We start from the raw sequence: 22,181 nt of genomic DNA, 5'->3' as shown, positions 1-22,181 counted from the left end.
CAAGCAAGTTGCAATTTCCACATTAGGGCAAAATACAGTGGTGTTTTCAACTGATGAGTTAAACAGCAACCAACAAAGGGGCTGGGAAATCCATGGTAGACATGATAAACTAAGGTAGAATTTACTCTATTTACTAAGAAATACTGAGCAAATCCAGGTTTTTTGGCTTCCTTGTTACTAATGCTGAAGAGAAAAAAGCAGCACATATGTCTGCTAGAACAACGCTGCAAGTTAAACTCTTCAGGAAATTCTAAATTATTTGGACATAAATGATGCTGATAAAAAAATATGTAGCATCCAAGAGCTATTATTTGATCCTTTGGGCAAAAACGGTCTAAGAAATTGAATAGGATCATGGAAATAACATCCTAAATAGATGAATATTATAATCAATATTTGTAAACTTTCTTTAATTACCTTGCTAAAGTCTGTAGATACAGACATGGCATTTTAATGGGAAAATCTTCAGAAATTCCTTCTTTTAGACTGGGAAGTTGAGATTGGAATGCTTTTGCAGGGTGATAGCAGAGGATACTAGGCTCAGCAGCACTGCTCAGTGACAGCAAATATAGTGCGTTAGCTTTAATCACTTGATGAGCTTCCATAGTTGGCAAGGCACGAGGAGTCTTAACTTGCATTGGTTTTCTCCGAGATTGTTTAATCTATAGAAATTAATTAAAAGAAAAAAAGGTATATTTAAATTGTTCTTCATCACATGAAAAGCTATCGATATCACGTAGGTAAACTGCTTGATTCTTCCCATTATAAAATGATGCTGTTCTAAAATGGAACTTCTAATAAAAAGCTGTAAGTTTTAATTCACAATGAATTTTGTGTGCAAAAAGTTTCAATACGTTTAGTTTAATTCATTCAAAGTAACATTGTTCTGCTCATCTTAAAAAAAAAAAACCTCCACATATTTGCATATTTTAAGCAAAAATTTGAAACTGGATATGGCAAGAGTAATATTAGATGAATGCCTTTCATGCTATTACTCCATTATTCTAGTTCACCCAAAGCTTGTTTATGTCATCACATAAAGACCTGGGTATGATCTCATGTAACTTTATTGTGACACTGGCATTTCAAAACCTTCCATGACTTTGAAATTCCGATTTTTTCATAGTCTACATTCAAGCTGTGAATGCTGTGAATTCAGCAGATAGAGAGGAAAGCATAAGATGAAAAGATAAAAATACCTTCTCTCTTGCTGCTGCTTGCTTTTCACGGAGGTATTTTTCTCTGCATCGATCACATACCAAATACCAAGTGCTTCCTCCAATACCACCATCACCACAATTACCAGCCCATCCTCCACAGAAGTGTCCTATGCTATTATATCCTTGGCCACCAGCATAACGACCACAACCTGCATACAGATGAAAAAAAAAAAAAAAAAGAAAGAAAAAAAAAAAAGTTATTTCAAAATAAAGATTTTTTTCCTAACTGCAAAACAGAGACGTAGGTGGGGAAGGGAAGTGAGTGTTTGTCTTTTTCTCTGAACAGATTTAAAAAATTGCAGCACACATTCATGTGTCCCAGCAGTACCTGAAGGATCCAAAATACATCTCTGTTCACGTTTTTATTACTAACATGCACAGTGCATCAATGGTTTTCTACTCAGACAGCGAAGTGATGGTAAGGTCATTATTACAGGTTAGCCAGCATATCTACAGTTTAATGTAAATTAAAGACCTACAACATATCTAATAAAGCTTAAAAGGGAATAAAGTGTATTCCTTTGATGATTATTGGTTCTCAGAAAAATAGAGAGAGCATTGATAAGTGCTGAAGATCAAGGCTCCTTAGTTTACCATACCATAGTAGAAACGGTGCATACAACATCAGCCTGAACTTCACTAACTGATAGAGTAGTTTAGCTCAGTTTACAAGCTAAGAAACACAAATAATTTTGACTCTAACAAGGCCACTTTCATTTTATTATTTTTATTTTATTATTATTACTTTTTAATGGCTATATCATGAGTATCTTTTAAACTCAGCTTACTAGCAAACACTAGTTAATGTCTAACTGTTGTTCCATAACAGCAACTAATACAAAAATGTATGTGTATGATATATTTTGCAGACACAGGAAGAAAAGTACTGAATCCTACCTGGATGAGCTTGTCTCATGTGGTAAGTCACTGGATATGGATGCGATTCTCCACACAACTCACAGATAGTGTCTTTTTCAGGTCCTCCTACAGCCAGTTGGGCCATTTCACCAAAAAGATTTCCCCTTGGTCTAGCCTCAACCTTTTCTTTTTTCTTTTTCTCCTTCTTGGTTTTCTTGTTGTCTTTGTCATTTTCCTTCTTCTTTAACACTGCACAAGAACCAGGACTTGGAAAAATCATATTTTGAGAAGCTGCCTTAATAGTTGCTAAAGAAATATCTTCCCAGAAAGCTACCAAGTGCTGCAATGTTAATGGAAGAGGAGACTTGGATTTCATAGTGTGATGACTGGATGTTTCAAAGGAGGTAGTTTCAGTTTTTCCATCCTCACACTTTTCATGCAAAGGTGGTTCTTTTAACATTGAAAGGACCTTGTTTTTGTTGATGCTACCCATTTTAGATATATCTGGTCCATGAGGAGCAATGTTGAACATGTTAAGAGCAGAGGATATTTCCAATGAATGCCTATTTTTCAACTTGGTTTCTTTTTCCTCTGCAGGTTGTTGACTAAGACTGCTTCGTATTGGTGCATGCTCTTTGGACAGCTCTGGATTAAACTTCAAAAAAGATGAACAAGCCATAGCATCATGAACTATTCCTTCGTGCCAAAGAAAAGCAGCGAACACAGCTCTAGCACATTCCGCAACAGAAGGTGACATTGCTTGCTTGGCTGGCTCTATAGACTTGGAGCCATCTCCTTTAAAAAGAAAATTGGATTTCTCCTTTTTGGGTCTTGTATGCCTACCAGCACATTTACGGCTCACTTTTGGAGATGCTCTCATGTCTTGCTCGTCTTTCAGAGGTGCTTTCCCTATGCTGAAATGAACTTTATTAGAACCATCGTCCACACTTCTGAATTCTGTGTTGTCTTCACAGGTGCTATCCGTAATGCTGTTAGTCTTTAGAGTACTTGAAGTACACACTTCAACAACCTCACTGTGAAGGTTTTCTTGGACGACATGAGGGGATGGAGCTCTATTTTCAGTTTCTGTAGGTGTCACATCCGTTGTAATAATTTTTGGTTTAGGTGAAGTGGATCTCCCCCTTAAAGATTCTGTTAGTGGTACTTTCTTTTTGCGAAGAGTGTCTGGATCTAATGTATAAGAATCTGATTTGGATCGTTCTCGAGGAGGATCAAGCTTTGTTTTTACAGGAGATGAAGCTTTCTGAGGTACCATTTTATCATGGGGTGATGATGATCGTGGAGAACTAGCACCAGATCTAACTGTTGTAAGTGTCTTTGTCTTTGGAGAAGATGATCGAGTTCCTGGCCCTGGAGATTCAGCTCTCAGACCAGTTGTTGTTCTTCCATCAGTTTTTAGTGTTTGCAAAGTGTTATGATTTGGAGACAAAGATCTGCTGTGAGAATCTGACCGCAACTTTGCAGCATCTGATTTCAGCAACAAAGATTCACTGGCAGACAGACTGTCAGTATTCCTAGGTTTCTTCTGGTCAGCAGCAGCTCTATTCATTCGCACATCTAGCTTGGGTGACCTGCTGTCAGCTCTGTGTTTTGATGACATGTCAGATTTTCCTGCTGGAGAAATAGGTCTAGCAGCTCCTGTGAAATTCACCCGGTCACCTGTTTAATATATTTTGTAATTAAATTGTTATATTTGACAGTGATGTGTTTAATTGTACAAAACAAGAATTGAAGACCTGAATGCACAATAAAATTCAAACATGTGCTTCTGTTCATGTAATGCAGGCAAGCCTAAAGGGAATGTTTTTCCCTACAAAAATATTGGTACATTTCTTCTCCTGAAAATATGTACAAATGTACATTTCCAAACATTGGGTAGGAAATATTTACAGAAAACACACTATAGTGGTATCTAAAGGCACAGTTAACTATTTTCTCAAAACACAAATAAAGGAACCATATTTAGCTACAGTTAACTAAGGAATTAACAAAGCTAGGTGTTAACTAAGTTTACCTCAGTTGCAACAGAAACCAAGGGGTATCTCTTTACTATCTCTGTGTGTCAGACTGATTGCAACAAGAGACTTGCAGAAAAAACACTTGTATGACCAAATTTATTTTTCTTAATTCTCAAAAGTCAGGAAACATAGGGAGTAAATATAAGGCAAATAATTGAGTAAAAGGCTCACAAACAAGCTTAAAACAATTCACATTAATCTATCAAGATTTTTAAGACCACACACTGTCAGTGTTTTTCTCCTAGAACATAATCTACTCATAATAACCTTCTTCTACTACTACAAAACGAAACCATCAACCATTTTTAGACTGAAGCAGTAATTTATTGGTCTCAATTGCACTGATTTTGCACATGTATTACATGTCAAACTAGTATATGCATGTACTAGGAAACTAGTAGCTCATCAAAACATAATACTTGAAATAATTTTATGTGTACACTTACAGTCACTCTTATAGAACTGTATCTTTAAAGTTAAGTCAAGAAATGTTTACAGAACTGGTAATAATGCAAAACTTATCAAGTTACAGTAATACACAACTCTCTCCAGAAAGTAATATACCTCAAAGTCTTGAATACATAGTTAGCCTATCTGATTTGAATGTGTTTTCATTAATTAAAAAATAAATAGTTATCCTTGTAAAGCTTGTAAAATTTTGTCACTGTACTGTGGATTTCTATTTATTTATTTATTTTACTAGCATTAAAATGTTATTTTCACTGGCCCAAGCACATTCTGGGCGAGACAATTATTTGTCATTTAATTTATGACATTTAAATCAATCAGAAAATGTTTGCTAATTTGAACCATGATTTCTAATGGGAACAGAGATGACAGGTAATCATCTTTTATTCAGTACCTTCAACATTTACTTGGAAGGTTGGAAATCTGTGTTTAGTTCCTTTTGCAACATAGAATTCTGAATTCTTCTAGTTTCCAAGCATGAAGCCTTATCTGTATGCTAGATAATATACAGAATCATGGAATGACCTGTTACTTTTTTCCTTCTAATATTGTTAAATCTCACAATAAATAAATAGAATAAAGACTAGAAACCAAGATGTCTCCTCAGGAAACATTTTTGTTTCCTCCATGTTTAAGTAGCTTATAATACAAGAAACAGCAACAGGAAAATGTTTAGATACATATATATATATATATATTAAAATATTTAACAAACTTGAGATATAGGACACTCTCCTTGCTTCCCAGGACACAGTACGAGTTTATATTTCACCAGGCAAAAAGGAAATATTTTGTCTACATTCAAGAACAACATGCCAAATGTAAATAAAACATTTCAAACATTTTCATTATTGGTCTTGAGTGTTTAAAGTGTCTATAACCTTTTCCTCATGTTTTCTTATCTGCATGTTTGTTTAGAAATGGGAGAAAGAAGAAGGAAGAAATAGTGTGGTACATCATGTTTTATAAAATGACTGCTCTTGCCAGAAGGGAAAAGAGTGTTTATTAAAAAGCAGTTCAACTGTTTTGCTCAGGCTAGTTTTGTCATTCACCACTTCTACTGGTGAAAAAATTTTAAGATGTCTGCTTTGTGATACATGAATTCAGAAATGAAATTACTTTATACACACCTTTCCCCAAAACAAAAAAAACCCAAAAATATTAATTTAAATTTTGACAGATGAGAAAAAAAAAAACCTGTTGATACTATTTAAGATCTTTTTACAGAACTCCCCATAAGGGAAAAAAAGTGAAAACATTTGTCTTCTTTGAGGACACAGAATGTGGCAAACCATTCAGCAATGTATCCTATTCCAAGTTTGTGTCACCCATTCCAAGCTTGTGTCACCCGTTAGAAAAGTTAGGTAAAATCTAGAACAAAAATATTTATGAAAAGCCCAGCTTAGCAATAGCTTTTAGCAATGAAAAATATATTTTTTGTAAAAAGGTTTCACTTGGCACATATTTACAACCCTAGTTAGCATTCTAGAGTATCAGCACAAAAAATAAAAATGTCCCACAAGAGAAACTACACAATTATGTACCTGATTTATCTGTAAACAAAGAAAAAAAAAGACTACTTTTTTCCCTTTCTTCTATATGTCATTTGCTTCCTATATTTACATTTGAGAGCAGATAGTGCTATACTAGATTAACAGTTACCCATTTACAAAATTTGATAGCTAAAACACATAACCTGTGATTATTGTCACTCAGTAAGGCAACACTGAATGGTCATATGAAATAAAATCCCAACAGACACCAAACTTGAACAAATTCCATTAAAGTGAATGAAATGAAAATGAATGGAAGGAGAAAAAAAACACAACACTTCAAATGCAAAATCTGAATAACCTTGCCATGTTTGCATGCATACCCACCCTTCAGTTTGTGAGAGAGAGATGAAATAGCAGAGGCAGGCCCAGCTACATCACTAGTTTTGTAAATACGCTCGCGAGAAGCAAGGCAGCAGGATGGAGTTTCTACAGTGGAAAACAGTTGCACAGAAGCAGCACAGATTCAATGGAAAAAAATAGCAGATATAAAAACAAGCATTTCAAATGATATGCAACTCCACTGTTAAATATTCTTGTATTCAAGAGTCCTACAGTTACTTTAAAAAGCTTTCCCTGATATGAACTTCAAAAAATAAAAGATTTAAGTATTAGCTTATGGAATCTATGAAATGCAATATTTATGTACTAGACTATCAGATGTCAGGTTTATTATGAAACCAGTAGTAATTCTGAACAGAACTCTGTTTTTAAATGCAACATTTTAATATGTAAATTCAGAGATTAGTTATTTAGAGCTGTGTTATCCTCTTTAGATGACCATTTGTAACATTCTTTTGATAAAATTAGAGAAGATCCAGACTTTTCTGTTTGGAAGTTTCACTGCTCACTGGAAGGGTGATGAAAAATATATCAAACCAACCAAAGCTATTTGTTTTCAAACCTGATTTCACCTCAGTAATGAAATGTTACAAAAATCTTCACTTATGATGTGAACTGCAGTTTTGCAAATACAATCAGAAGACCTAATTAGCAGTAGACGATTCTATCAAACAGTACAGACATGTCAACAAAATTGTATCAGCCTTTATAAATAATTTTGCTTTAAGGACTAAGGAAAAAGAAGTTAAACTCCGGTATAATCCATGATGGAGTGAGATAACAGCAGGGACTTCTGATTTCAAGTCTATGACTTTGCTTTCCTATAACATTTTTTAAAATTCTAATTTTAATTTCTATTCCTTTCTTCAAGGGGGAAAAAAAGTCAATTTCCCATTGTATCAACAATTTAAAGTGATTTTATATGCTAGGAGATACTTGGCTTTAGAAATACACCTTTGTACAAATGGAAGAAAAGTGCACTGATAAGAGATTTCAATTCCTACAGTGCTTTTTTTTTTTTTTGTCTGGTACCACATTTACTGAGCTGTACACAAATATATTATAATCCCTACCTTGAGTAACAAACTATACGTCCATAGACTCTATAAGAAGATGTTCACTCATGCTTGAGGTAAGAATTTAATTCTTTAAAATGATAAAATAATCCATATATTCTTATTCTAGTACTATGGTAAGTATAAGAATAGCATTACCTATTCTGATGCCTACATAAGTTTTGTAAGGATCCAATACCAACTGTATAACTTTGGAAAAGCAGGACATCAGACACTTCTCAAATTTTTAAAGTTAAAATGCAGGAAAATACATTAAGAATGCAAAGGAGCATTTCTCCATAAATACAACCCTAAAAAATATCAATTTCATATATCAGGTTTCCACTCTGTAAATAATTTAATTCTTTACTAAATCCAAATTAATCTGTAATCTAAATCCGTATGCAGATTTTCATTTTATTCTTTCATTCTACATCTAAGAATATTTACATAATAATGTCGTAATATAGCTTATGTTGAGTACTATATCGCCACTGAGTCATGTCAAGAAGATTGTGTCAAAGAGAATGAGTTTCCCACACAGTCTCCTTGCTACCTAGGGAAACAACTTATATCCAACTTATCAGGTCAATGACAAAGACAGGATTCCTACTTTTCTATTACCCTCAGACTTCAAAGACAGGCAAACAAGCCCTGTTCAGTCATGATAGAATGTGACAGCCTCTCTCAAGTCACGTTTTCTCCTTCAACTTGAAAATATTTCCAGCCTGAAAAGCTACACAGCGTGGAAACACAAGGGGTAGCTCATGGCAAAATGTCATCTCTCAGTCTGCTTTGCATGACATTTCAGTATGACATAGAAGAGAGTGACTGGTTAGGATTGCTCTTGCCTTTCATTTTATTCAAATGCTTGTAAAAAGGCTTATGCTCTCCGTATGTGTGATAATCTTTTGTGTAGCTTCCACTGTTTATAAAAGGCTGAGAGAAATACTACAGGCAAACCCAGTGGTTTCAAATGCTCTGTAATAAGCACCCAGGAAGGAAAAGAAGAAAACACTAACGCAGTACTGAGGGAACAAACCCAGGAACTGATGACACGGATGGCAGGGGCTGATCATATACTGGATTGCAGCTCTGCAGTATGTATTGGTAATGAGGCAGTCTAACACCACGAATGCATTGAATAACAGCTCAGCACCACAGCTTCTGCCTCAAATGAGATGAGTCAGGAAAAAACAGCTGTGCTGAGCAAACTACTCAAGGCAAGTTGCCAGGGCTATGGTGGAAAAGTTAGAATTGTGAAAGATGAATCAAATGAAAGGGTTACTGCATCTCCAGTCTATAAACCTGTTCATCATTTGTACTTGCAATTCAGATGTGAAGAAAACAGCAGAAAGTTTCAACTTCTGTTACTGCAAGCTTCTTCTCCACTTTCAGAGTTCAACATCTAGTTCTTAAATTTTACTAACTGGTGCTGAACAGCACAGCAAGATCCCACTGATCTCCCTGTCTTGCTGTGTGTAAGGGTTTTTATGACCTAGCACAAACTGCTGAAGGCTGAGAGGCTCTAGGATTTGACACATTCAGAATCCAAGCAGAAATTTGGACATTAATTCGTCCAGTTGATCTAGTAATGAGTAATAAATCTTGTAGATGTTGGAAGCTGTGGTCCTGAGCAAATCTGTTATTGATGATCTTACAGTATTCTTAGAAGCAAGCAAATTCAGGCATGAGTAATTGCAGTTGTTCCCAAACTCCATGTAGGTTATGCCATCTCTTCTAGTCTTTTTGGACTTAGCTGCATAAAAAGACTGGCGAGAAATGAAAATACATGATAAAAGCTTTCTACTTTTATTCCCCTTGTACAAGTGTGTGAAAAGTAGCAGAGGAATTAAAAAGCAAAGAACAGTCAGGCCTTCATAGAGAAAAACAGAGAACTGAGTAGGACAATTCCTCCTTCTTTTTTATACTATTCTTTCCATAATAAATTTCAATGTTTCTTTGAAAAAACACAAAGAACTTCAGTTAGTTTATCTGTTCATGACTGAGAAGAACACCAAAGGCACTTCTCACCTTTTCAAGCATAACATCTGAGGAAGTGGTTGTCCAAAAGCACTATATTATTTATGTGAAAAAAATCCATATGCTGTATCCAAAGAAAAAAGGTTGTGAGAAGCCCATTCCCCCTTCCTCAAATCAATTTGAAAACAAAACAAAATAAATCCCAACAGAAAGCATTCCTCAGAAAGAATAGCTATCTGTTTTTTTTGAAGAAAAACTACAGTCTGTCTCTGGCAAAGAATATGCACCATGATCAGACTGAAGTTCTTCCTCTGTATTCTATAACACTACTTAGGAAATAAATTTACGGGACATTCAATGTGATCTTAATCCCCCGCAAAATCATGCTTCAATATAGAACCTCCTCAAATAGACAGGCAACAGAAAATGTAAGTGGTAGCCTAAGCTACTTACTCAGATTGTTAAATCAGAAAATGTTTCCATGTTGCCATGTCTGCAGCCATGGGAATCTACAATGGGGGACAACTACTTTCAACTGTTAAACTATCACCAGTCCTTTTAATAGAATGGGTATTGACCATAAATGTTTGCTTTCATTTTTAGATCTGAATTTATTATGGTAAGCATTTATGAACAAAGGATATCATTTGAAATGATAATTACGTATGACTACAGTAGATATGACTTGGAGATCTTCAAGGGATTTAATTTCTATTTACTTCTTTAGAAACAGGAAATTATAAGCTATGCTTTGGAAATAATAAATTAAAGTATTAAAAGGGATTCTATTACAGCTCAATTACACCTCAGAGTTGAACACATTAAAAAGCACAACAAAATCAGATATAAATAGAACTTTCCTGTTTATTTTTATTGCATTTATGCTTTGATAGTCTAAAAGATGAACACTGCTAATTCTAATATGTATGGTTTCTAGAAATAGTGTTTAATTTTCAAAGATCCCTGATAATTTCCTTGACTATTAAATGAACATGAACAGTCTTATAACCTTCACAATGCTCCAACTATATATCAAGTAGTAAAAGAATGACTAACAGATTTTCAGAAGAGAAAAAGAAATTCTAACTCAAAGCTGTTTTCACCTCATATACTAATAGATTTTTGATACTGCAAAAAAAAACTTTAATATTACTCTCCATCATACATATAATGTATTTATAAGATATAAAGTAAATGACAACTTGTTAGGAAGAAGGTCCTTGTACCACATCACAATTACGGCAAGAAAAGCATACTAGTTCTGTTTGAAATCTGGTTTAGTTTATACTGCTGGAAGGTCTAATAACCTAACTGGTCGAAATACTGTATTAAGCTATCAAATCAGACAGAAACTTAAGATTATTTTATTTTTGTATTTTTATTTTATTTATTAGAATAGAAAAAATGTTCCTAATTCTGAATCCCGGATCTTTATTAAAACAAAACATGGATAGTAATTTAATGAAAAAAAAAGCTTATTGAGCAGCATATAAAAAAATAGACTGCTTTTCTTTTCATACATAAATACTAAATGACAAAAGTTAGAAATAAGACCAGTAGGGAAATATTAGATTACATGTTGAATAAGAAACCCTGACTTTACTACACTGGACAACAGAATAAAAATAGAAGTGTAGGAAAAGTATTAAATCTAATTCTCACCTGCTGCACTCCACTAAATACTTACTTGCATTAGCTGAGCTGGAGCACTTTATGGCTGTGTGAGACAAACCAAACTGACTGACATATTCCATTGGAAGGAACTATGGCACTTCTAATGAATACTTCAAAGGGCAAGACAAGACTTGCATACTAGACTCATCCAGTATATAAGCAAGAGTTTACTGCCATATTGGCTACTTGGAATGAATGCTAAGCTTTCATTTTTCACTGAACAAAATTAAACCTCCTTTTCTCCTGCCAGTAATCAGATCAACTGCCATTCACATCTAGATGCAAACTTGCATGTCCCTACCAATCTTAAAAGCACCCAACACAAGACTGTCAAGTCCAAGAGTTAGTGCCACTGTATTCCAACTTTCCAGATACATTCTAAATCTTATAATTGATGACAAAATCAGAAACTTAAGAAGAAAACCAAGTAACTATGGATTTACTGAAGTCATTTTTTATGTTAAGAAAATTATCAACCTTTTGTACCATGAAAGATACTTACTTTCATTATAAACCCACAGTTTCATACAATATGGGAAATGCACTTTCATAAATGTTAACTATGCTGCAGGACACATACAAATGCAAAATATGTTAATATCAAAATTAAAGTTGGTCAGGTATACTTTTTTTTTCAGGAGCATTACTTCATGTGTCTGAACCATGGAGAACTAACTCAACAAAATAAAAGCAGAAAGGTGTACTGAGGGATGATTAGAAGCTAGCAAGCAACTGAGGTCAGCAATGTAAAAGCTGCAGAAATGGACTGATGAGGCAGGTAAGGCTGACAAACTTACTCTGAAGCTGTGGCTGAGGCTGCTGGAAGGAAAGGGGCTGTCCGAACACAAATGGACTGTGGACTAGGGAAGAGGGAGGTTTTGCAGCTTGATCAAAGATGGAAGGAGCTGGGAGATTTGGCCGTGACTGAATGGAATTCAGTATGGCACTCAGTTGGTCACCTGTAGTGGGCAAAACAGTCAAAACTACAACCTGTTACTTGTCATTCTCTGGAACATCAGAGTAAAATTGTGCTCAATTAATGTTTAAATGGTGAAGCTCTTATTTAGCCACACACAGCTCTGGTTGTAGCTAAATACAAAAACCACATTCCATGCATGGCAATAAAATTATTTCAAATTACAAGCAGGGTTTTTAAAAAATCATGGAAACTTTACTCCAGTTACTTAAAACGTTTCAAAATAGAAATTTATATTCACTTGCTAAAAAAATAAAAATCCCAAACAAAGCAAAAACTGAACAGCAGCCAAGAGAAAAACAGCATCCCTAGCATTTACTATAATACACACATGCAACAGAACATGCAGATAAAGATTAGAAAAACTGATGAGAGGAGAAGGATAACAAGTAATTAGACTTTGGTAAGTGTATTCCTATGCCTAGGTTTTGGTAAATATTTGCCCATTTTTGCAAGTATCTTCAACAGTATTCTGTCATATTTTTCAAGATCAGACTGAAAATCATTTTTAAAAAATAAATAAAATTTAGGACTGACTGGTTTTCTGAAGAACTACAGATATTCATTGAAGGGCAAACAAAGGCCTTCAAAAACTAGTATGTTAAAAGCATAATTTTAATTTCTAAACGTCAGTTTTCAGAAAAGCCACATATGAGCATTAGAAATATATAAAGCCTACAATAAGGAGGCAGAGTTTATTACACCATCTTGTAACTTGAGGTAAACTTAGTCATATCAGCTCAGAGACACTACAAGTTTGAAAGCATCTATACTTGAATGATTGCCAACCAAATCTGAACAGCATCACTTCACTCGGCAAATTCAGAGCATTTAAAAAACTCTCCAGAAATTCAACGCAGCAACTATTACAGAACTATCAAATGGTTTTAGGTGAGAATCAATTGCTTTTTCATAGAATTAAAGACTTATGGGTATATGGAAACACGCACTACCCTAAGAACTCCAATAATAAATACTGCAATTATTTTCATGATATTTTGGTTTCAAAAGATCAGATATACCAGGAAACAGCTGGAAGTCCATTTAAATAATCTACTGGCATCAAGTTTATTCCACTATTTTGGAAATAGTATAACAAAAAACATACTAGAATCAGTACTTGGGCATCAGTCTTTCTGACCATAATAACCCAGGAGGGATTGACACATTTGGCACAGCACTATAATTCTCTTAAAACAAAATAAAACAAAACAAAAAACCTATGAAATAATAATAATTCCAGGTTAAGATCTTCACAGTGGTTTTTTTGTTTGATTGTTTGTTTTGTTTTGTTTTTTTTCTTTTGGATGTAACTTACATTAATTATCAGAGAAAGAACCAACACTAGAATACAGGACCACACAGCTGGACCTTGCAACTGTACGTGTGGAATTTATATACCTCGCCACACATCTAAAAATTCTTGGGTTGGTTTTGTTCAGAGTATGCTTTGTGCATCTTTAGTTGAACGTATGCACAGTATTTTATTTTATTTTATTTTATTTTATTTTATTTTATTTTATTTTATTTTATTTTATTTTATTTTATTTTATTTTATTTTATTTTTAAGCCAATTACCAATTACAGAATCAGCGAGTGAACTCTGCTGACTTAGTGCTGCCTTAACATAAAGGCAGTCCAAGTAGCTAGGCACTGCATTCTATGTAACAGCTGGGAACCCAAAGCACAAATGACAGTGTAGAGGGAGTTCATCAAGTTAACTGCCAAAAAAGAATTATTCCTGTGTTCTGTCTACTATCCCCAGTGCATCACTAGGGCTTACTGATCTAACAGTCATACTACAAGATGAGTAAGCCAGAGTTGATCCAGTCTCAGCACTGAAAACAAGAAGCCCTTTCAGAACACAAGACAGTGCAGATGATCCCAGACAGATGCACAGGCACTGGCTCTGAAGGAATCAAGCTGAATAAGAGAACAGACGCTGGCCTGAAGATAAAAAACTCAAGGAAGTCTTGCTCAGTATACCTATGTTGCATTCCTGAGAACAACCTATGGCATAAAACGTATATTTTCATCTACTGTGTGTTTATCAGGTTATTTATCCCTGTCTCCCAATTATTCCAAGTACTCTAGCACAGCATTTCAAACAATTATAAAGCTATTCCTTCATTATCTGTTATTAAAACAATACCGCTAACTCATTAAATCTGTACAATTCTGAAGAATTCACTAAGATCAATCAGTTTTTTTTGACACAGATTTGTTTCAATAGCTACATTTCCTCTATCACCTGGGTGCTGACAGTATGGAGAACTACTTTTCCTGAGATATGGCAGCTTAGATCTCCAAGCAGTATATAAAGCAGAACCATGTAAGTCTTATCCTTTGACATTCTTCCATGAAATTCTCAGTCCACTTATCTATGTAAGTGAAACAGAACTTGACTCTGAGGTTCCAGAACCATATACAAATTTCTGCATATCACTAACTTCTAAATATATATACTCTCTCTTTATATATATATTAAACAGTTAATTTTTTCTCCTTGAATACCGAATATACACTAAATAGGAAAGAAATTGTCCAGGGAGCACATTCCAGAATCATCATGAAATTATTCCTTTCAGCCTTTCTTTCCTAATATTTTCTTAGCACTGGTGTAGAGGGGATATTTGAAGAATAACCAGTTTAACAGTCTATCATCAGTTTTGCCACTGATACCTTTTTTCTATTTGGTAGAATAGGACTGGGAAATGATTTTTACAGTAGTACACAAAGCCCAGCAAGCCAGTAGTAGTATTTCTCCTCTAGAACCATCCAGAAATCTGAGCTCAAGCACTACTTCAATTGCCTTGTCAGTTCTAATGTTGTTGCAAAACTATCAAGTGATTTTCAGCATTTTTAAAGCCTAGTTGATGCCTAGTTGATTGATATTTTAAACATAAAGAAGGAAGTTGCTTCCTTCCAACATTTACTGATTCAGAACAAAATGGGATTCCTGTTACCTGCTTATTTTTATGAATTATTATAATATTATTTTCGTTAATATCTTTCTATGTACAAAGAATAGCAATTTCTTAAGTGTCTATTAAGCCATGGAATATTTGGAATATGAGTGATAAAATGCTCTAAAATGCGATGTTCTGTGAAAAGGTAAAGAACTTTTTTGTTAGAATTGTTCCAGTTTGCACAGAAGAATTCTAAATGAACAGGTCTAAAACAACTGTTTTTGTTTTAAAGAGAAAGACCTCTAAGAAGAGCTGAAAATTACCTGTACAAAGTTAAATGTGAAGAATATTAAAGACTTTACTGTAATGTAGAAGGCTCAAACATAGAATAGAATATTTGTGGGATTTTGTCTTTTGTCTCACAGGCAATACTGTAAACACAGCTAATACTGGTTATCTTTACATTCAACCAATGTATGCGATTAAATTTGAATTTAAACCAGTGCATCCCTACAGAAAGTTCTTTTGACAAACACTCATCTCCAACGTAACTGTTTCACTTGAAATTTTTCCTTTTTTCCTAATAGAAAATGCTTGTGTATTCAGTTCTTTCTTTTCCACAAAACTCAAAGCTTCTTAGATCTGAGTATGCAAGCTGGCAGTACATAAAACAATGATACATTCATTCTATTTCTCTTTTGGAGGGGCAAGGAAATATCGTTACTCTTTCAAATATAGTTGCCAACAACTTTTTGCTGTTACCTTTTTTTTTTTTTTTTCCCCCAAGAATTCCGAAGCAGTTACAATACATGGAATGAATAAAGTAATCTAGCTGACCTTTACAAAGAAAGCTGCCAAACAACCTTTTTATGTAATTTCTGCAAATATTTATATGTTTTGATGATTCTTCCCTGAAACTGGGTATGAGACAGTTGCAAAAAGCAGAGAAGAAAACACTAATTCATTACTTTTCAACGTCTACATGTTAATACTCACATTTCACCGCCCTTAAGTAAACTTCATCAGTAGATTTACAGCTTTTTATGGAATCTGCCGCTATGATGAAGCACTGTGATATAAGATGGTGACTAAATGACTCTTGGAGCTACAGTTATAACTGCATAATGTGCAGGTTACTTGATAATTTCATGTCTTGTTAATCAGGCAATAGAAAAGGCAGATTTCTAATTAATGCCTGTGGTTCCAATAAGAAATTACTCATAAGTTCCTTAATGTTGTTTCTCCTGAATATACTTGGCCGTATTTTAATCTTTCTACCTGAATAATAAAAGCTAATGATATAATGGTATGTAATGGTAGAACTGTGGCTATCATATATATACGTCCTCCTTTAAAACAAGTTTGAATTCAAGGTGGTTGTTTTTTTTGTTTTTGTTTTTTGTTTTTGTTTTTTTTATATTCAGAGACCACTTATGCGTTGGCATTAAAATCATTGCACGCCTAAAGCCTACATTCTTACTAGCATTGACAGAGGACAGAGATGTCAGAGTATAACGACAGAGCTCTGTGCTTCAGTAACATTTGTCGAAGATGTCAGCCTTAGTAAAAGCGCCCCCCATAATTATTAAATATTCTTGATTTAATTAATGAATGAACAGTATGCAAGCAATTTGAATGTACTGTGATGGCTTATGCATACTTACATCTTATCAATAAAATAAATAATGCTTAAGAGAAATTACTATTTTATGCCAGTAAAATAAGTAAGATGTCATTTACTTCCCAGTATTTGTAACTGGTATCTATGTGGCTGAAAAGTAACTTCAGTTTTACAACATAAATCTTTAATGGTAGTCTGTCATGCAATCAAAAGCACTTAACATTTTAAGACAGACTAGAAGTGCTTAAGAATGTTTCCAATCCTTTCACAACCTGTTATTTTTAAATACATTATCTTTCATACCTTGTTTTGCAAATGTTTACTTTTCTTTTCTACATTAAAGTGTAGTACCTGGCATTACAGATAGCCTCAGGTGTCTGTAACCTTCAAGCTTTTTATGATGCTTTTTATACAGTGCACTTAGACTGAGTGAAACTGAAGTAAAGAAAAAACACAATTCACTGTGCTACTGATTTCTTCATTTGGAGAACATCTGATAATGACTAAAGGAATATAAAATGAGTGACAAAAAACATAAGTAAAATTAACTGTCATTTTAAAAAATGTGAGTGAAAAAAAGCATACCTTTGTTATTTCCAAGGCCGTAATCAAACCCTTGTCCATTACTACAGCTTGTCCCCTTACTGAAAGCTTGTATTGAAAATGGACTTGGAGGAGGAGTCTGAACATTCTGATCTAGAAGAACTTGCTCTGCAAAAAAAAAACAAACAACCATATCACTTTAGAATTAGATCTTCTCAGATTTTACAGTGGAAAGATGAGTCAACAAAGGAGAATTTTTCTTTTTTTTTCCTCCAGAGAGCACTCTTTCATTCTACTCAATTCTCTTCAGAAAGAAAAGGGCATCTATCTTCCCTAGAACTCAAGCTCTAAAAAGAAAAAGATTGAGGAGTTAGTATCACACAGACTTGTTTTACATTTGACTGAGTTGCTGCAATTTTTGCTGCCATGTGCCACTCAGGAATAGTCTTGAGAACTTATTTTCCAGTAATATCACACAATTCTTTAGACAGCAGCTGTTAAATTCATTTAATAGATGGCTCAAAGAAACAAACTTTTTAAGCGAGTTGAAAAATCAGCCTTATAGGGAATTACAATTCATGGAAGAACAAGTATTCTCAGAGATAAATATTCAATGAAATCATGTTAATGAAGATTCATATTATTTTTTACTAGAAATCTGAGGGAGGCACTAGACAGCAGTATCCGATTTCAGACTGCCCATTCATATACAGACTAAAATGAATTCAGCAGAAGCCACCAAGACAGGCTGGGTACTACAGAGCACACATCTGTGGAGTGTTTAAGAGATCTAGGGTTGTTTAGTCTTGAAAAGCTCAGGAGAGATCTCCCTTCAATTACATTACTGGAAGGGTCAGAGAAGATGAATCCTAACTTTTCTGGAAGGCTTACAGTGACAGGACAAGAGACAACAAATGTTGTAGCATGTGAAATTGTATTATGAATTCTTTTTCATTGTGAAGGTGGGTAAATAATTAAATAAGTTACCCAGAGAGGTTGGAAGTATTTAAAATATTTTGACTTTTATTAGACAAGGGCCTGAACAGCAACTTGTTCTAACTGATTCTGTACTGTGAGTGAGGCTGGACTAAATTATCTTCTCCAGAAGTGCAAATAATGTCATACCACTCCTGTTTCATCTTTTGATGGAAAAATAGGTAGGCCATGATCTTGTATGAGAACTCTGTCAAACAGCTTAGTCTGTCTATTAAGGAATTAACAATATCAGGATGCATCAAAGTTTTCACAAGAAGGATTTGAGGTAAAAGAAACATATTTTAGATCAGTGATAATGACCAGTAATGTCTGAAGGATGATCAATAAGAAGCATGATCCAAATAAAATTACAAATATACTATAGCAAACTCTGGGTACTAGCCTTTTGCTTATATCTTCTTTCATTACTTCTAGTTCTTACCCAGTCTGAACATGAATTTATCAGGACAGAAATTCTGCATTTTAAGAAAACGTAATCATTCATTGCTAACTAGAACAGTTAGAAATGTGATGTTAATTTAAAATCCAGTGTCTAAAAAAAATCTGTATTTTTTTTTAATGGGATACAGTGTAGCAGAATTAAAACCAAAAGGAACATAAACAATTATTTATGCTTTTCTCATGTACAAACAAAAAAAAAAAGGAGAAAAGTCTGAAAGAAGTACACAAGCACTTATTTGAAAATCATCCTTATAGCTAAAAGGAAGGATAGAATTATGACCCATAACTGGTACAGAAGAAAATATGGGGGAATACTTCAACTGTTATTTAAAAAAACAAACAGACTACAAACAGATAAAGGATGCTTGTAAACAACTTTGAAATTCAGCAACAAAGTAATTCAATGGAAAAAATATTGTTACAGTTTTAAAACTCAGTTTCTTCTTTATTTATTTGTCCTATTTAGATTTATTGTGCTTTTTTTCCCAAGTTAGTTAGAAAACAAAACAAAACAACTTGCCATCTTCATGTCGGAGGTACTGGTTTCCGCCTCTGTCTCTAGCTAATGACCACGCCTCGCCTTCATCACTTTCACAGAACTCTACCATGCTGTTCTTATCCATTTGCACCCATGTACCTTCTGAATTAGTCACCTGTTGTACACATAAAAAAGCACAGCATACTGACTTTTCAGATTATTCTGTAGTAAAATTCAACAACTTAATGTGTATTCCAATCTTTATATTACAACAAAAGCTTTAAAAACAAAGTTTCTTAAATTAAGGCCACAGGCTGAGGCAGATTGAAGGATGAAAACCATTTATGGCACATTTACAGTTAGGAATATTTCAAAAAATATTAAACCTGCTTATGTTTGGAAAAAGCAACACCAACACCACTACTTTAGAACATTCAAACAAGCCTATGTAAAAACTTGAAGGAGATATTCAAGGTATGCCTTTTTACGGGTGGCTGCAACAACAAATTTGTAATAGTGAGTTATATATGAAATGTTTGCAGAAGTACTAATTTTGTTCCTGACACTGTATTTAGGAAATAGCATGACACACTTCATCCTTAAGCCCTCTTAACCATAAAGCATCACAACTGGAAAACCGCAACCAGTAACAACAGTTCAGAATCTGAACAAATGAGTCAAAACAGAGTAGCAGAGTAACTTGTTAATTGGTTAGGTCCTAGAAAAAGTTTTGCTTTTCAGTGAAACAAAATTCTTTCAAAGCATATGATAAAAACATAAAACAGAAACATCATTTTGAAGGAATAGTGAAACAAATATGTAAGGAAGCATATGAAACCACTTTACAAATTTGACATTATTTCAATGAACACACAGAAAAGACAAAAATCATAATTACATTAGTATTTAAAATATAAACCAAGTTCAGAAGGTAGTATTTGTCATAAAGATTGGAAAAGCAAACCTGTACAGGAGGAGATTCTTTTGTTGAGTTTACTAGGTACATATTGGTATCTATGAAGACATGAACTGAAGCTACAAGGATCCATACCTCGCCCACTGCCTTGACTTTGTTTCCCAGAACTAACATTCCAATTGGGATACCTCTAAGGTTAGGGCAGCTTCTGATGTTGTGACCTGATGGGCCAGTCTTCACTACCTTGTACACTCCAGGACCACCTCGAAGTAATGACAGATCTTGTTCTTGCATCACTGCTTCCTGTGGGCAGTGTGAATTTAGGTCTTTGAAAAAATCACCAGTGCTAGACACAGACTCCTGAGAAATTAAAAAAACAAAAAACAGAACAGAATAAAATCCATCACTAATACTTTTCAACTCTTCACATAAGAAATACTCATTTCAAGAATGAAATAATTAAATTCCAAAGTGAAAAGAAATACTAGTTACATTCCAAATTTTAGCATGCAATAATAAAACTGAACTACTGGTAAATCATCACTTGAAAAGTCATCCTGTTACTCCTGAAACAGAAGTGGCTTAAATGCAGGCAAATTATTTCAAAGGGAACTAGACACCGTAATATTTATCCTACCACTTTAACTAAAACTTGCTTCATATGGACATTTACTAGGATATACATTCATTCCTCCCTCTGTATCTGTGAAAGAATCCAGCAAAAAGCCTTGAGCTATATGAAAGGACATTAAATATAGTCTCTTTCCAAATGATAAGCTTCTTTTTTGATTTCACTTTTCAAACACATTGTTAATTCAGATCAAAGGTAGAAGTGAAGATGAAGAACAATAGAAACATCATAGATTCTTAAAAATGTAGTGGATATTTATTATTCTAACTTAGGCAATAAAAAAGGCTCACAATTTATTTCACTCAATACCAATTATAGATTAAAAAGACACATAAATTTGAGATGAGAAAATACTTTTTGTTCCCTATTTATCAAAATTGATAGTTACTAAGAATAGGAGAAATACAGATTTTCAGTCAGTCATAGATAAATTAAATGTCTAAGTGGTCTATTATATTATTTTACTGGAAAATATGAAGGATGAGGGTAACATCAGAAGAAAGCAACTGAGAAGCAGGAACACGCTCCATTATACTTAAAATACAAGTTATATGTACTTCTTTTAGAAGACCTAAACGTTATGAACCTAAGCAATACCCTGCTGAAGGAAGCTTAGTGTAAACGTCTTCAGACGTGGCAACACAAAATGCTATTCAAATGTAGCACGCAAGTCATTATTAGTGGGCCATCACATACATACCAGCATTTCTAAAAGCTGCTCTAAAAGTAATGCCTCCTGTTTTATTATGTTGGCCCGTGACATCAGAAGCTGATGTTAGTGGTCTGACAGTAGAGGCAGAAGCTTCCTGCCAGTTTGTTCACTGACGCTTTGCTAAATGCTTATGGAGACCAAACTGTGGGTGTGACCACAGTGAGGCAGCAGGTGGTGCTTTTCAGCAATGGCAACAGAAGAACATGACATGAAGAACAAGACATGTTCTCAGTGGCCAAGTACAGCTGTCACATCACCAAACCAAGAACACCCATGAAAATCTGCTAATGAGTATATTTTGTAGCTGAGAATTTGCTGTACCAAGTAATGTTATTGTGCTTTTTGTATCTGTTCTGGTTTCCATAGAAATAAATAGGAGGCATTACTCTGAGGGCAAAATGTGTAAAAACTTTTTAATATGGATACTAAAGGGCATAATCCTATTTAATTTACTGTTTATGAATTTGATTCCTACAGATTTAATTTCTTCTGAACATGCTAATACTTTCTGCCTCCACTATTTCCTGTAACACATCCTGCTGTGTATAATACTTCTAAAAATCAGTTTTAAACTGAAATTCCAGTTATGTTATTCCTTTTTTTAATTACTATTTTACATGATTTCCTGTAATCTCTAATTAACATATTATCAGATTTTTTGTATTGACGTCTGTACATTATGTCCCAGAGTTATGCATTAGCCTTTCCAAGAAACCTTTTTATAACACAAACTTTCAAAGCTTTCAAGGTGAAGTAAGCCAGTTCA

At 34.1% G+C, this 22,181-nt stretch overlaps 1 protein-coding gene across 38 annotated transcripts in view; it reads right to left on the bottom strand.

Annotated features, from left to right (window-relative positions):
• MYCBP2 (MYC binding protein 2) overlaps positions 1-22,181 on the bottom strand; it is a 193,127-nt gene that overhangs the window by 45,167 nt on the left and 125,779 nt on the right. For 9 of the 38 annotated variants that reach the window (XR_014948419.1, XM_032442048.2, XM_032442049.2 and 6 more), the window contains 8 exons: positions 20,208-20,432; positions 19,199-19,331; positions 17,284-17,409; positions 11,990-12,175; positions 6,466-6,567; positions 2,118-3,758; positions 1,200-1,369; positions 418-662 (listed from right to left, as the gene is read on the bottom strand). The exons of 1 other annotated variant lie outside the window; for it this stretch is intronic. Coding sequence is in view for 34 of the 37 variants with exons in the window: in XM_032442048.2 (XP_032297939.2) it covers positions 418-662; positions 1,200-1,369; positions 2,118-3,758; positions 6,466-6,567; positions 11,990-12,175; positions 17,284-17,409; positions 19,199-19,331; positions 20,208-20,432 (2,828 nt within the window). In the remaining 3 variants the exon portion in view is untranslated. Of the gene's footprint in view, positions 1-417; positions 663-1,199; positions 1,370-2,117; positions 3,759-6,465; positions 6,568-11,989; positions 12,176-17,283; positions 17,410-19,198; positions 19,332-20,207; positions 20,433-22,181 lie in introns of those variants that run through there. 28 more of the 38 variants (XM_015851608.2, XM_015851610.2, XM_015851619.2 and 25 more) reach the window with 11 other exon arrangements.

Source organism: Coturnix japonica, chromosome 1 (assembly GCF_054131305.1).
Source record: "Coturnix japonica strain WE chromosome 1, WE-NBRP24, whole genome shotgun sequence".
Taxonomy (NCBI): Eukaryota; Metazoa; Chordata; class Aves; order Galliformes; family Phasianidae; genus Coturnix; species Coturnix japonica.
The sequence above is the reverse complement of the archived record's forward strand: the minus strand, read 5'-3'. Positions and strand labels throughout refer to the sequence as shown.